We start from the raw sequence: 16,168 nt of genomic DNA, 5'->3' as shown, positions 1-16,168 counted from the left end.
GATGGGCCCTGCTCTTTGCGTGACAGGGTTCAGAGCCCCAACCCCCCTGATTAGCCCTGCTCTGTGCGTGACAGGGTGCAGCACCCCAATCCCCTCATTGGCCCTGCTCTGTGCGTGACGGGGGTGGCGCCACAACCTCCCCATCAACCCTGCCTTGAGTGTGACAGGGGGCGGTGCCCCAACCCCCCAATCGGCCCTACCCTGAGCGTGACTGAGGGGGGCATTGCAACCTCCCAATCCGCCCTGCTCTGTGAATGACAGGGGGTGGTGCCCCAACTCCCCAATCAGCCCTGCTCTGAGCCCGACCAGGGGCTGCACCTAGGGATTGGGCCTGCCCTCTGCCACCCAGAAGCAGGCCTAAGCCAGCAGGTCGTTATCTCCTGAGGGGTCGCAGACTGCGAGAGGGCACAAGTGGGGCTGAGGGACTCCCCCTCCCCCCCGAGTGCACAAATTTTTGTGCACCGGGCCTCTAGTAATGAAATAAAATGGGAGAGAAGAAACAAATCTCCTGTGTAGAAGAATTTTGTATAATTTGTGTGGCTATTCCCCTTCAAGAAGGTGGGATTAACTCCTCACCGCTATGTGTAGTCTCACATAGTGACAATTAGAACAGGGGAGAAAAACAGTGGGTTTACAGTGGAGAAACCTAAGAAACACTCACTCAGCCAGGTAACCAAGGTCAACATCAAATATGATTAGTCATGTTGATAGTATGTATCCTTGATGTGATAAAATGGCACTTTACCTCTATGGCCTTCCTCCCCAAAACCCATAACCCCAGTCTAATCATAAGAAAAATATCAGACAAATCCCAATTGAGGGACTTTCTACAAAATACTTCTAGCATTTCTCAAAACTATTGAAGTCATCTAATCAAGGCAAGTCTAAGAGGAGTCTTAGGAGACATGACAAGTATAATGTGGTCTCCTGGGTAGTCTCCTGGGACAGAAAAAAACTAAGGAAATCTGCACATAGTATGGACTTTAGTTAATAATATCAGATCAATAGTAAGTCATTAGTGTGACAAGTATACTGTATGACTATAAAATGTTTACAATAGGGAAAACTGAGTATGTCCTATACAAAACTCTGTACTAGGCTTTGCAATTTTTCTGTAAGGCAAATACCATTCTAAAATTTTAAATTTAATACTTTGTCTAAAAAAAAAAATTTAAGCTTGTTAAAAAAAGAAAATGTCCACATTACCAAAGTGATCTACAGATTGAACACAGTCTCTATCAAAATTTCAATGGCATTTTTTGCATAAATAAAAAATTCACCCTAAAATTCAGATGAAATCTTAAGGGACCTCAAATAGCAAAAATAACTTTGCAAAAAAAAAGAACAAAGTTAGAGGACTCACACCACTTTATTTCAAAACATATTACAAATCTACAGTAATCAAAATGGTATGGTACTGCCATAAAGACAAATATAGACCAATGGAAAAGAATACAGAACCCAGAAATAAAACCTTGCACATATGATCAAATGATCTTCAACAAGCATGCCAAGACCACTCAATAAGGAAAGGAGAGTCTCTTCAACAAATGAGGCTGGGTAAACTGGAAATCCACATCACACACAAAAATAAATTCTACCTCTTCCTGTCAGCAACCTGAGGTGACCTCTAAAAATGGTTTGCTATTCACTTGATCCAGAAAACCTCTCAAAATCATGTAAATCAAGAGGTTCAAATCATCATGTTTACTTTAAGAACACTCGTGAAACTTCCCAGGCCATCAAGGGTATGCATATCTGAAAAGCCACTGAATATCTGAAGAATGCCACTTTACAGAGGAATGTGTACCACTCTGTCATTACAATGGTGAAACTGATAAGTCCTCAGGCCTAAGAGTGGGGATGGACACAGGGTTGGTGGCCCAAAAAGAGTGCTAAATTTTTGCTGCACACACTAAAAAATGCAGAGTAAGGCTGAACTGAAGGGTTTAGATATAGACTCTCTGGTCATTGAGCTACTCCAGGTGAAAGTTCCCAAGATGCAGTGCAGAACTTACAGACCTCGTGGGCACATTGAGATGATCCTTACTGAAAAAGAGCAGACTGCTCCTAAACCAGAAGAGGTAGGTTGAAAAATAATAATAATAATAATAATAATAATAATAATAAGATATCCCAGAAAAAAATGAAGAAACAAAAAGTTATGGCCAGGAAGTGAATTTAGCATAAAATAAATGCTAATGAAAGTTAACAAAATAGCCCTAGCTGGTTTGGCTCAGTGGATAGAGCATCGGCCTGCAGACCGAAATGTCCCAGGTTCGATTCTGGTCAAGGGCACATGCCTGGGTTGCAGAATCAATCCCCACCCTGGTCGGGGCACTTGCAGGAGGCAACCAATCGATGTTTCTCTCTCTGTGTCTCTCCCCCTCCCTTCCACTCTCTCTAAAAATCAATGGAAAAAACTGTTTTCCCGAGGGGAAACCAAGATGGCAGCATAGGTTAACGCCAGAGATTGCTGCCTCAAACAACCAATCAAAAATACAACTAAAAGATGGAACAGACATCATCCAGAACCACAGGAAGGCTGGCTGAGTGGAAATTCTACAACTAGGAGGAAAGAGAATATCATACCCAGACTCAGAGGAGGCACAGTGCTGAAGTGAAATACTAAGGTGCAGAGTGCGCGCGGAGCGGGCGGACGGCGGAGGGCGTGGTTGTTGTTTTCAATTGGGAGGGAGTTTCAGACTCTGAGCACCAGATCCCGGCGAGTCTCTAGGGACCCGGACTCAAACGGGAGAAGCGGGACTGTCTGGCTTCGGTCGGAACTCGAAGGCAGCTTTCTCTCCGAGGTTTGCAGCGGTTGCTGGGACTCTGTGAGGCAGAGCCCCTAGGGACGGAACTGAGAGCAGCCATAACTGCTCCCTTCACCTGCCCTGTAGATCCCCAAGGACCCGCCCCGCCTAAGCCCTGCGCAGAGCCATTTGCCGGATAGCCTCAGGCAAACGCTAGATTAGCACCGCCCTAGAGATCCAGCACAGAAGCTCTCCCACTGCAGACACAGCTGACTCTCATAGCCAGTTAGCCTGGAGGTCAAATCACCCCCGGTATTGCCGACAACAATCAAGGCTTAACTACAACAAGACTGCGCACAAAGACCACTAGGGGGTGCACCAAGAAAAGATAAAAAAATGCGGAGACAAAGAAACAGGACACAAATGTCAGAAATGGAAGATATACAGCTCAAAACCACACTTTTAAGGTCTCTCAAGAACTGTCTAGAAGCTGCCGATAAACTTAGTAAGGCCCTCGAAAAGACTGGTGAGACCGCCGATAAATGTAGTGAGATCCTCAAGAAATCTAATGAGACCCTCGATGTTGTGATAAGGAACCAACTAGAAATTAAGCATACACTGACTGAAATAAAGAATACTATACAGACACCCAACAGCAGACCAGAGGAGCGCAAGAATCAAGTCAAAGATTCGAAATGCGAAGCAGCAAAAAACACCCAACTGGAAAAGCAAAATGAAAAAAGAATCCGAAAAGACGAAGGTAGTGTAAGGAGCCTCTGGGACAGCTTCAAGCGTACCAACATCAGAATTATAGGGGTGCCAGAAGATGAGAGAGAGCAAGATATTGAAAACCTATTTGAAGAAATAATGACAGAAAACTTCCCCCACCTGGTGAAAGAAATAGACTTACAGGTCCAGGAAGCGCAGAGAACCCCAAACAAAAGGAATCCAAAGAGGACCACACCAAGACACATCATAATTAAAATGCCAAGAGCAAAAGACAAAGAGAGAATCTTAAAAGCAGCAAGAGAAAGAAACTCAGTTACCTACAAGGGAATACCCATACAATTGTCAGCTGATTTCTCAACAGAAACTTTGCAGGCCAGAAGGGAATGGCAAGAAATATTCAAAGTGATGAATGCCAAGAACCTACAACCAAGATTACTTTATCCAGCAAAGCTATCATTCAGAACTGAAGGTCAGATAAAGAGCTTCACAGATAAGGAAAAGCTAAAGGAGTTCATCACCACCAAACCAGTATTATATGAAATGCTGAAAGGTATCCTTTAAGAAGAGGAAGAAGAAGAAAAAGGTAAAGATACAAATTATGAACAACAAACATGCATCTATCAACAAATGAATCTAAGAACCAAGTGAATAAATAATCGGGTGACCATAATAGAATCAGGGACATAGAAAGGGAATGGACTGACTATTCTTGGGGGGGAAAGGGGTGTGGGAGATGCGGGAAGAGACTGGACAAAAATCGTGTACCTATGGATGAGGACAGTGGGTGGGGAGTGAGGGCGGCGGGAACTGGGAGGAGGGGAGTTATGGGGGGAAAAAAGAGGAACAAATGTAATAATCTGAACAATAAAGATTTAATTAATTAAAAAAAATAAAATAAAATAAATAAAAATCAATGGAAAAATATCCTCAGAGGAGGATTAAAAAAAAGTAAAATAAATAAATTCAAAATAGAGTTAAGACTTAAACTTAAGTCTCCAAGATCTAAAACTCATAAAATAAAACACAGAGGAAAACTTCATGATATTGGATTTGGCAATGATATTTTGAATATGACTCCAAAAACATGGGCTAAAAAAGCAGATATATACAAAAGGGACTACATCAAACTTGAAAACTTAAAAGGTAACCTATGGAATAGAAAAAATCTTGCAATCACATCTTTGATAAGAGGTTAATATTCAGCCCTAGCTGGTTTTGCTCAGTGGATAGAGTATCGGTCTACGGACTGAAGGGTCCCAGGTTCAATTCCAGTCAAGGGCACATGCCCGAGTTGTGGGCTCAATCCCCAGCAGGGGGCGTGCAGGAGGCAGCCAATCGATGATTCTCTCTCATCATTGATGTTTCTCTCTCTCCCTCTCCCTTCCTCTCTAAAATTAATAAAAATATAAAAAAAAATTTAAAAATTTTAAAAAGAGGTTAATATTCAGAATATGTAAAGAACTCCTACAGCTCAACAACAAAAAATCAAATAGCCAAGTTTAAAAATGGGCAAGGGACTTGAATAGACATTTCTCCAAAGATGATATACAAATAGCCAATAAGCATATGAAAAGATGTTCAACATCAGTAATCATCAGAGAAATGCAATCAAAACCATAATAAGATATCACCTAACCAGCATGGTTCAATGGTTGGAGAGTTGGTCTGCGCATCAACGGGTCATGGGTTCAATCATGGTCAAGGGTACATACCTAGACTGTAGGTTCGATCCCCAGCCCTGGGAGACAGCCAATTAGTCTCTCTCTCTCTCTCTCTCTCTCTCCTCCTTTCCACTCTCTCTGCAAATCAATGGAAAAAATATCCTTGGGTAAGTATTAACCAAAAAATAATGTATTTTTAATTAGATTAAATTTTTTAAAAAGATATCACCTCACACCCATTAGGAAGGCTACTATAAAAACAATGAGAAAAAAAATAGCAGCCCTGACCAGTTTGGCTCAGTGGATAGAGCATTGGCCTGCGGACTGAAGGGTCCCAGGTTCGATTCCAGTCAAGGGCATGTACCTTGGTTGCGGGCACATCCCCAGTAGGGGGTGTGCAGGAAGCAGCTGATAGAAGTTTCTCTCTCATTGATGTTTCTAACTCTCTATCCCTCTCCCTTCCTCTCTGTAAAAAATCAATAAAATTTATTTTAAAAAGAAAAGAAATAGCACATGTTGACAAGGATGTGGAGAAATTGGGACCCTTGTGCACTGTTGGTTGAACTGCAAAATGGTGCAGCCTTCATAGAAAACAGAATAGAGAAGTTCATCAAAAATATAACTACCAAATGGACCAGCAACCCCACTTCTGGATATGTATCCAAATTAATTGAAAGCAGAGTCTCGAAGTAGTAATTGCACAACCATATTCATAACAACATTATAGACTACAGCCAAGCAATAGCAGCAACCCAAAAATATGATACTAACATACAATGGAATATTATTCAGCCTTTAAAAGGAAGGAAATTCTTTCTTCACCGATACAGCTCCTAGGGCATTGGAAACTAAAGCAAAAATAAACAAATGGGACTACATCAAAATAAAAAGTTTCTGCACAGCAAAAGAAACCATCAAAAAAACAACAAGAAAGCCCACTGTATGAGAGAACATATTCGCCAATGTTATCACCGATAAGGGTTTAATCTCCAACATTTATAGGGAACTCATACAACTTAACAAAAGGAAGATAAACAATCCAATCAAAAAATGGGCAAAGGACCTAAATAGACACTTTTCAAAAGAGGACATTCAGAAAGCCAAGAGACATATGAAAACATGCTCAAAGTCACTAATCATCCCAGAGATGCAAATCAAAACAACGAGGTACCATCTCATACCTGTCAGAATGGCTACCATCAACAAATCAACAAACGACAAGTGCTGGAGAGGATGCGGAGGAATAGGAACACTTGTGCACTGCTGGTGGGAATGCAGACTGGTGCAGCCACTATGGAAGACAGTATGGAGTTTCCTCAAAAAGTTAAAAATGGAACTCCCATTTGACCCAGTGATCCCACTTCTAGGAATATATCCCAAGAAACCAGAAACACCAATCAGAAAGGATATATGCATCCCCATGTTCATAGCAGCACAATTCACCATAGCTAAGATCTGGAAACAGCCTAAGTGCCCATCTGTAGATGAATGGATTAGAAAACTGTGGAAATCTACAAAATGGAATACTATGCTGCTGTAAAAAGGAAGGAATTCTTACCATTTGCAACAGCATGGATGGAACTGGAGAGCATTATGCTAAGTGAAATAAGCCAGTCAATGAAGGAAAAATACCACATGATCTCACTCATTTATGGATAATAAAGACCATTATAAACTGATGAACAAAAATAGATACAGAGGCAGAGCAGCCTCGGACAGACTGTCAAACTACAGCTGGAAGGCTGGGGAGGGTTGTGGGGCTGGAGGGGGGGGGAGGTAAGAGATCAACCGAAGGACTTGTATGCATGCATATAAGCATAACCAATGGACATAAGACACTGGGGGGTAGGGGAGGCTGATGGATTGTCAAGGGGGGGAAAAAGGAGACATATGTAATACTCTTTGTAATACTTTAAGCAATAAAAAATAAATTAAAAAAAGGAAGGAAATTCTGACACAAGCTACAACATAGATGGAACCTTGAGGTCATCATGCTAAATGAAATAAACCAGTCACAAATGAACAAAAACTGTATGTTACCACTTCAGGAGACATCTAAAGTAGTCAAATTCATAGAAACAGAGAGTAGAATGGTGGCTATCAGGTACTGGAAGAAAGGGAAAAGGGTTTATGGGTAGTGAGTGTCAGTAATAAAGATAAAAAATTTCTAGAGATCTGTTTCACTACTGAACTGTACACTTAAAAATGGTTAAAATTGTAAATTTTATTATATGTTTTTTACTATAAAGAAAAAAAGAAAAGAAAAACTATGACAATTATCTGTTGTAAACATGGATTCAAAAATCCATAGCAAAATATTAGCAAGCTGAGTACATATATAATAACATATAAAAAAAAAAATTTTAAAAAGAAAATAAATGGAGTTTTGACAGATGCCAATTGACACACACCTCTATTAGGGGTTCCACAAGAAAAAGTACCCCTAAGAGAATGCTGCCCCAGGTGGCAGCACTGCAGGGACCTCAGAGAATGCCACACAGGAACAGCCACAGGGACACTCCAGACCCAATTCTTCAAAGGCCAATGCTCAGATCAGGGGATAGGCATTGACAGAAACAAGGGAGATCTGACCCTGACACCAAGACTAATGAAAAGCAAGAAGGTTGCACAGGGGAGGCTCTGAGTGCTTCTGAGAAATGACAGTGGTGCAGCTGAGGGTTATGTGCTCTTTTAAGATTTCACAGACCACTGACAACCACAATTCTCTATGTAAAAGACAGAAATAACATTCTCTAGACTTCAATTTCTTCAGCTGTGAAATAAGGGGACTGATTCTTATAAGCTCTGATAGTCAGAGTCCAAAATACACATTCCAGGCCCTCTAGAGCTGTGTAATACTCAACCCATGACACAAGGGAATTAGTTATATCTTTACTGCAATGCATTCCATTCATTTATTTCTAACATACCTGGCGTGGAAGTTTATTCAGTGACCTCAGATAGTCTTTGTCCAGAATACAATTTCCAAGTGCATTCCCAAAGCTTCTAAGGGTAAGAAATAAAAAGGGAAACAGGGGTGAGAACTGTTATATGTAAGTATCAAAGAACAGAGTTACAACTCTGTGCAAGCTGCTTCTCAACAGCAGCCAAAAAAATAGATCCTAATATGCCTTTAAAAGTGGTTATTGATACTCTGGTTTCTCTTCAGATCGCATAAATCTTTCGCCTTTTTTTAAAAGTGGTTATTGAGCATCTGCCATGTTCCTGCACAGTGTTAGGTTGTGAGAATACAGCAGGAGGCATAACAGTCACAAATCCCTGTCCTCAATGAGAGGCAATGAATAAGAAGACTCAGACACCATTCACAAAACCCCATTAGCTACCTCCTGGCATGGAGCGCAAATTCCAGAGCAGAGATCTTTTATTCCCCAGGACTGCTCCAATTCCCCAATAATGGGACACACCCCCTTAGGGGCTCAATCCTCCATTAAAGTTCTTTACTCAGGATATACTAGTATACACTCCCTTACAGGCTATGGTATTGCAAATTTTCAGTGAATGTTTATACATGTACTTTTCTGGTGATCCAATTCACTTTAAATTTCAAAGGTATCTATGACCCAAAAAGGTTAATAACTAAGTTAACTAAGTGAGCCCTGGCCAATTGCTCAGTGGTTAGAGCACCAGCCCACGGACAGAAGGGTTGAGGGTTCGATTCCCTGTCAAGGGCACATACCTCAGTTGGGGCACATGTGGGAGGCAATTAATCAATGAGTCTCTCTCAAGTCGGTGTTTCTCTTTCTCTCTTTCTCTCTCTCTCTCTCTCTCTCTCTCTCTCTCTCTCCTCCCCTCCTTCCTCCCTTGCACTCTCTCTAGAAATCAACGAAAAAAAATATCCTTGAAGATTTTAATTAATTAATTAATTAATTAACTAAGTGATGTATACACAATGAAGAGGTGTTTAGCTGTGTTAAAGAGAATGAGGAAACTATTTATGTACCCATGTGGAAAGGTCCCCAAATACCTTACTGAGTGGAAGAGAAGCAAGTGCAAAATCAAGTACAAAACAGAGAACATAGTAATCTACTACTTATTCTCAGAAGCAGAGACTTAAGCATAAAATAGCCCTGGGAAAATACAAGGAAAAATAGAAAAGCAGGGCAGACAGGGAGTGAGACCTATGTATTTTGATTTTTGGACAATCTATATATATAAAAGCCTAATAGGCAAAGTGTCCCCTCGAGAGTTTGACCAACCGCTATGACGTGTGCTGACCACCAGAGGGTGGCGCGGAACGAAGGGAGGCCCCAGCCAGCAGCTGGCAGCCGGGGAAAGGGAGGCCCCGGCTGGCAGCCAGAAGCCACTAAGGACCCTACCTGTGCATGAATTTTGTGTACTGACCCTCTAGTGTGAATATACTACCCTTTCAAAAAGAACAAAACTGCTTTGAACAAGGCACTGAAATGAAGCGGTTAGACTCCAACCCTTTTTGCTTACCTCAGTGCTCGCTTCAGCCCATCTGTCACTGCCTCCTTCCTTGCCTTCTCCAAAGACAAGGCTTTTGACTTGAGGCCCTCACTAACACCATAGCCCACATCTTCATGATATGAACCATCCTGGAGGTAGAAAAGGAGTTCAAAGTCTAACATGAAAGTCTGCAGCTGTGTCTCTGGTTCTACAGCTCTTCTTTTCCTCAAGCAGCAGCATTCACACTGGGCACATATAACCCAGGGCCCTACGAAAGGGCACATGGGCACAGAGAGTTTAAGAGACTCAATTTCCAGTACTATTTCCTAATCTGATCCGCTTGGAAATGTGACTGTGGTTAAGACAATTCTCCTTTCCCACTTCCTCTTTTACATATCCAACCCACCCAAAATCTCACTAAGATGCACTACCTAAAGGTATAAAAACCTCTGGACACCTAACAAAAGGACAATTTTAAATATTGTATTTAACAGACTCTACTGATTGGACAGCAAATCCTTTCGCAAGTCATGTGGTATCCACAGCTTGGCCTTCACCACCAGTGAAGATGGATCTGATCAAGTTGTTAGCATACAGAGAACTGAATACAATTCCTGATGATAGCAATGTATGATTTTTTGAAATATAACTCAGAAAGCATTCAACATAATGAGTGATACTATAACAAAACTCTTTCCATTTCCAGTTTATTTATATGACTAAGGCTTTTCAGTACTACCTATAAAATAAAAAGTCAGAATAGAATTAAGGCTGAATGTTCTGACTAGGAATAAGTAACATTAAGTAATGGATATATAAACTAACTAAAAAGAAAAAAAAAAAAACAGCTTTATCCACCCAAGAAATGCATTTTCCATAAAATTTTATTTTTATTAAGTATAAAAATTTGGATGGAGTTATGTTGTTTCTTCCACATAAACAAAATTGATTGATCAATTGTATGCTAATACTACCTATAACAATAACTCAATTCAGAAAAAAAATTTTATTTAGATCCTTCAAGTCACTGGAAATTTACCAAAAAATTTTAATTTTATACACACACACATACACAAACGAGGCAGAGAAATATGGTAAAGTTATTAATAAAAAAAGGTTTCAGCCCAGCCAGTGTGGCCCAGTGGTTGAGTGTTAACCCATGAACCAAGAGGTCACTGGTTTAATTCCTGGGTTGTGGGCTCAATCTCCAGTAAGGGATGTGCAGGAGGCAGCCAATCGATGTTTCTTTCTCATCAATGTTCCTATATCTCTAGCCCTCTCCCTTCCTCTCTCTCTCTTATAAAAAAAAAAATTCTATGAGAAATATATATTATATTAGGAACAAAGCCAGCAGAGAAATAGAATGGGAATATGAGTTCAAGAAGAAACAATGTAAAATTTCTTATGATTAAAGAATAGTTTGCTTAAAAGTAAAAGAATAGCTTGCTCATGTACTTTTGAATGGATAGTAGTATTTAACACTCTATGATAATTAGAATCATTTGGTACATTATAAAAAGATATAACAGATTTATTTTAGAATGTAAAAGTTTACAATATATTCTTGCAACTACTTGTATTTATGGTGAAACTTTTAAGTGTCAACTTAAAAATGTGCAGAGAATAGAGTTTTTCAAAATTCTCTTAGGGGACACAGGGGAAAAAATGTTTGAATACCACGATCTTAAGAAACACTGACTAAGACCCAGCTCTGGGCCCCATTTGGCAGCTTAGTTGTGCCATACCCCAGAGACTTCCCTACTTGCTTATTCTCTCTCACCACCCGACCCAAACCTTGGAGGCAGCAAGTCTATTTCCTCACCCTCACCTTCAACTGGACTCGCACAAACGCACAGACTCCCACGTAGAACTTCCCGTTGTTAAAGTCAACAAAATCTAGGAGTGGGAGAGAAAACCAGCAGGAGGAGGTATGGATCCCTGGGCTTCGCCCATATTCTTCCAGCTGGCAACCAAATACACCCACCCAACATCTTCACCCACAAATAACTTTTATCAAATGAGACAATGCCAAGTCAGGGAAATGAAGAGGTCACCATTGCTCACCCACATTCTGCTGTGTGATAGAGTGTGCCCAGCCATTGTAACCAAACATCTCATTGGCCAAATTAATTACCCTGTGGCCTTCGATGTAACACACCTAGGAAAAAATTAAAGAAAGAATAGCTTGTTAAAATTTCTTACCATTCTTATATGTAGAACAAAATTTACTTCATTTATTCCTTACCAGGTTTTTGGGAAAACTGCCCTTAAACATTCCAGGAAAATGCTCAGTGAACTTATTTTCAAAGGTCCTTCCTGAAGGAGCCAGTTAGAAGGGATTAGACTCAAGGGTAAAGATATCCACTTGCCTAGGGGTTTCCAAAACTCAGTTTCCAAAAAAGCAGATATCTCAGGTTGTCATATATTACAGAAGATCCAAAACATACACAAAACTTAAAAATGCCCTGACCGGTTTGGCTCAGTGGATAGGGCATTGGCCTGCGGCCTGGGGGGTCCCAGGTTCAATTCCGGTCAGGGGTGTGTACCTTGGTTGCGGGCACATCCCCAATGGGGAGTGTGCAGGAGGCCGCTGATCGATGTTTCTCTCTCATCGATATTTCTAACTCTCTATCTCTCTCCCTTCCTCTCTGTAAAAAATCAATAAAATATATATTTAAAAAAAAAAAACAAAAAACCTTACCATTTGAGAAACAAATGGTAAGAGACACATTTTTAAAGGATTACCTAAAAATCCTATAAAGCCAGGTATAAAGGTCTCAGACAACGCTTGGGTCACTTCTGATGACAATGAAGTCTAGAAGCCATCTCTTCCCGAAGACAGTAGGAAACATCAATATCAGTAAACAAGAGACGTTCTGAACCCATGAGGACCCAAAGAGGGAGTTGGCAAGATCATCTGAGAAGTCAGCCCTAGGGGTACCCACTATTCAGATATAAACTCTCCTACCTTCTGGCCTCCCCCAGCCATGCGGCTACTTATGTATTCTGGGCCCAGCCTCTGCCTCAGAGCACTCTGGATGGCCTGGTACTCCTCTGCTGTGTACTGGTACTACAATCCAGAAGGAAAATTAAAGTCACATTTCCAGCATTCTTTATATCAGCAAGTCTCCAACTTTTTGGTCTCCACACTCTTACACACTCCTAAAAAATATTGTGGACCCTAACAGCTTTTGTTTATGTGGGCTGTATCTATTAATATTAGGAATTAAAACTGAGACACTTTTAAGACACACATTCCACTAGCTATCAGAGCAATGATACCACTACGTATTACGCAGTCTCTGGAAAACTCCACTGTTCATTCATGAGAGAATGAGACTGAAAAAAGCAAGTAGTATTTTATAATATTATGAAAATAATTTTGATTTTATGGACTTTGAAAAGGTCTGAGAGATCCCTAGGGGGTCACTGAACCACATTTTGAGAACCACTGCCTTATATGTTACTACCATCCCTACAAAACTTTCTTAAGCCAGAATTGGGAAACTAAAAATTCCCACTTCTGAGTCTGCATATAACATTTATGCAGGCAAAGGAAGAGAGCAGAGAAAGCATGACAGGGAGTCTTTATTCATTTTCTTCTCCAAAGTTGTATATCTCTTCTTCAATTGAACAATTTCCCACCCTACACAGATAAATATACTACTTGTTTGGACTTTTTAAAATATATTTAATTGACTTTTTTTACAGAGAGGAGGGGAGAGATAGAGAGTTAGAAACATTGATGAGAGAGAAACATCGATCAGCTGCCTCCTGCACACCTCCCACTGGGGATGTGCCTGCAACCAAGGTACATGCCCTTGACCGGAATCGAACCTGGGACCTTTCAGTCTGCAGGCCGACGCTCTATCCACTGAACCAAACCAGTTAGGGCTTGTCTGGATTTTTATCTCCTTGGTTGTTTCCTCCTTGCCCTATTTAGATGAAATAAATACTCACAAGCAGATCTCTGGTAAAGAGAAAGACAAAATTTGGGTGGACAAAGCAAGAGTCTCTTTCATATGCACAGGGTATCTCTACATAGCATGACACCAGAAATTCTGGCTGCCTCCATAAAAAATACTGGGTGAAGGTGGGCAGAATGATAGGGAAACAGTAAAGTGTTCACATATCATCTTTGTTTCATTTTGAATGTTGTATCACATGAATATGTAATCTATCCAAAAACTAAATAAAATTTAAAGCTAAATGTAATCCCCAGTACTGTTAGTACTTTGATGCTAAAGTTTCAAAATGCCCTGTATTCATCAAAGGCTCCCAAATAATGCATCTAAAGGAAAAATAGCAATAAACAGCTTACACATGTGTACATGATGGTGCTTTACAAATTGCTTCCTCATTCCTTTTTCACTTAACCTCATTCTTTGCAAGTGTGAAAAACCCAAACCGTTACCTGTCCAAAGCATAATACGGAGTTGCCACCAGCAGAAGAGGGATGGCTGTCACCTCCTCCAAGAATTGCTTCCTCAGTCCCAGACATGTGGATTCTGGTTGACCTCTATATAAACAGAAGATTAAAAAAGGATCTCAAAAAATGCTGAAGTCAAAAGGCAAGAGCCACTACTAAAAAATCAGATAAAACATCCATATGTAAGATTTTACAAGTCACTTTACTTAATACTTCCAAATACTGCCCCAGTCAAGGATTAAATTCCTTGGTGCTTAGCTACAGTCTCATATCCCCTGAAAGTCCTTTAGGGGCTGCTTCTGCTTTCTGCTAAAATTTTTGCTAGGATGATAGTGCTACTAAAGGTGATTTTTATAATGAGAATGTATTAGAATGTTTACAGGTGAAAAGTTGAAATTATAAAAACACTCTAAGGGAGAGATATGAACTTATTACTACCTACTACATGTGCAATATGACCCTGGCCTCTGTAGGGTCAACAAAATATATAACACAGTAACTGAACTGTTTGCCAAGAGCTAACAAGCTATCTAGTGGGAGAAGACTAACAGACATGAAACATGTAACACAGAGAAGGTAACACACAGACTCCTGGAGCATTAGCCCAGTTTGGTCCCTTCAGCATCAGCTTCACCAGGAACTTGTAAGAAATGTGAAATCTCAAGTCCACCCCAGACCCACTAAATCAGAAACTAGACATGAGGCCCAGGAATTAGTGCTTACCAAGCCTACCTAATGATTTTGATGCAAGTTCAAGTGTGAGAACCAGTGCATTAGACTGAGGCTATGCAAATTTATAATCCATTAGAAAACAGAATTACTCTCAGAAAAGCACCTGCAACTGGCTAGCCCACTTATCTGACTACTCCTACATCTGTCTCACATCAGAATCAAAGTTGATGCCTCAGAAAATTTATATATTATAATTCTTCACATTTGCTAATAAAACTACAAATCTATGAACGTCAACAAGTATGATAAAAGGCTAAGTGTCCGTCCATCTGACCAGTAGCTATGATATATACTGACCACCAGAGGGCAGATGCTCAATGCAGGAGCTGCCATAACACACACTGGCCATCCTATCTAATAAAAGAGAAACATGGTAATTAGCGTACGACCGCTACCCTTCCCATTGGCTAATCAAGGCAATATGCAAATTAACTGCCAGCCAAGATGGCGGCCGGCAGCCAGGCAGCTTAAAGCGAACATGAGGCTTGCTTGCTTCAGTGACGGAGGACTCCAACGTTCCCCGCCTGCTGCTGCCGGCCTATGAGCTGCAACTCTAAGCAACTATGTTACAAATATAGAAGCTAAACAAAAACCCAGAAACCTGCTTTAGTCTGCCGGGCTTCAGCCAGCAGGATTGCAACATTGTTTCAAATACAGAAGGTAAACAAAGGCCAGAAACCTGCTTTCAGCAGCGGAGGCCTAAGAGCTGGAGCCAAGCCTCAAAACTAAAGCTGGCCCAGAATAAAAAAAAAAGAAAAAAGGAGCGGTTGGGAGCTTCAGTGACCCACCAGCCTGAAAACAGCCCTCAGCCCCTCACCCAGACTGGCCAGGCACCCCAGTGGGGATCCCCACCCTGAAGGGTGTGTGATCAGCTGTAAACAGCCATCATCCCCTCACCCAGACTGGCCAGGCACCCCAGTGGGGACCCCCACCCTGACCCAGGACACCCTCCAGGGCAAACCAGCCGGCCCCACCCATGCACCAGGCCTCCATCCTATATAGTAAAAGGGTAATATGCCTCCCAGCACCGGGATCAGCGGAGCCGAGAGGCCTCCGGGCACCGGGATCAGTGTGACAGGGGGCAGCGCCCAAACCCCCTGATCGCCCTGCGGCTCTGTGTGTGACAGGGGGCGGGGCCACAACCTCCTTATCCGCCCTGCTCTGCTTGTGACAGGGGAAGGCGCCCCAACCCCCTGATTGGCCCTGCTCTGTGCCTGATAGGGGGAGCTCCCCAACCCCATGATTGCCCTGCGGCTGTGTGTGAAAGGGTGCGGCGCCCCAACTCCCTGATTGGCCCTGCTCTGTGTGTGACAGGGGGCAGTACCCCAACCCCCTCATCAGCCCTGCTCTGTGTGTGACAGGGTAGAGCCATAACCTCCCCATCGGCCCTGCCCTGAGTGTGAGAGTGGCGGCGCCCCAACCCCCTGATCAGCCCA

The 16,168-nt window shown here is 41.7% G+C and overlaps 1 protein-coding gene across 5 annotated transcripts in view; it reads right to left on the bottom strand.

The window, feature by feature from the left end:
- The window catches only part of RAD52 (RAD52 homolog, DNA repair protein), a 52,497-nt gene that overhangs the window by 21,646 nt on the left and 14,683 nt on the right, over positions 1–16,168 (bottom strand). For 2 of the 5 annotated variants that reach the window (XM_036299563.1, XM_036299565.1), the window contains exons 1-7: positions 15,030–15,069; positions 13,986–14,090; positions 12,540–12,641; positions 11,636–11,729; positions 11,400–11,467; positions 9,602–9,720; positions 8,074–8,149 (exon numbers count right to left, since the gene is read on the bottom strand). In XM_036299563.1, the coding sequence (XP_036155456.1) occupies positions 8,074–8,149; positions 9,602–9,720; positions 11,400–11,467; positions 11,636–11,729; positions 12,540–12,641; positions 13,986–14,090; positions 15,030–15,065 (600 nt within the window). In that variant the 5' untranslated portion in view covers positions 15,066–15,069. Of the gene's footprint in view, positions 1–8,073; positions 8,150–9,601; positions 9,721–11,399; positions 11,468–11,635; positions 11,730–12,539; positions 12,642–13,985; positions 14,091–15,029; positions 15,070–16,168 lie in introns of those variants that run through there. The other 3 variants (XM_036299564.1, XM_036299566.1, XM_036299567.1) reach the window with 3 other exon arrangements.

The sequence above is a fragment of the Myotis myotis genome, unplaced genomic scaffold (genome assembly GCF_014108235.1).
Source record: "Myotis myotis isolate mMyoMyo1 unplaced genomic scaffold, mMyoMyo1.p scaffold_m19_p_3, whole genome shotgun sequence".
In the NCBI taxonomy this organism is placed as follows: domain Eukaryota; kingdom Metazoa; phylum Chordata; class Mammalia; order Chiroptera; family Vespertilionidae; genus Myotis; species Myotis myotis.
The sequence above is the reverse complement of the archived record's forward strand: the minus strand, read 5'-3'. Positions and strand labels throughout refer to the sequence as shown.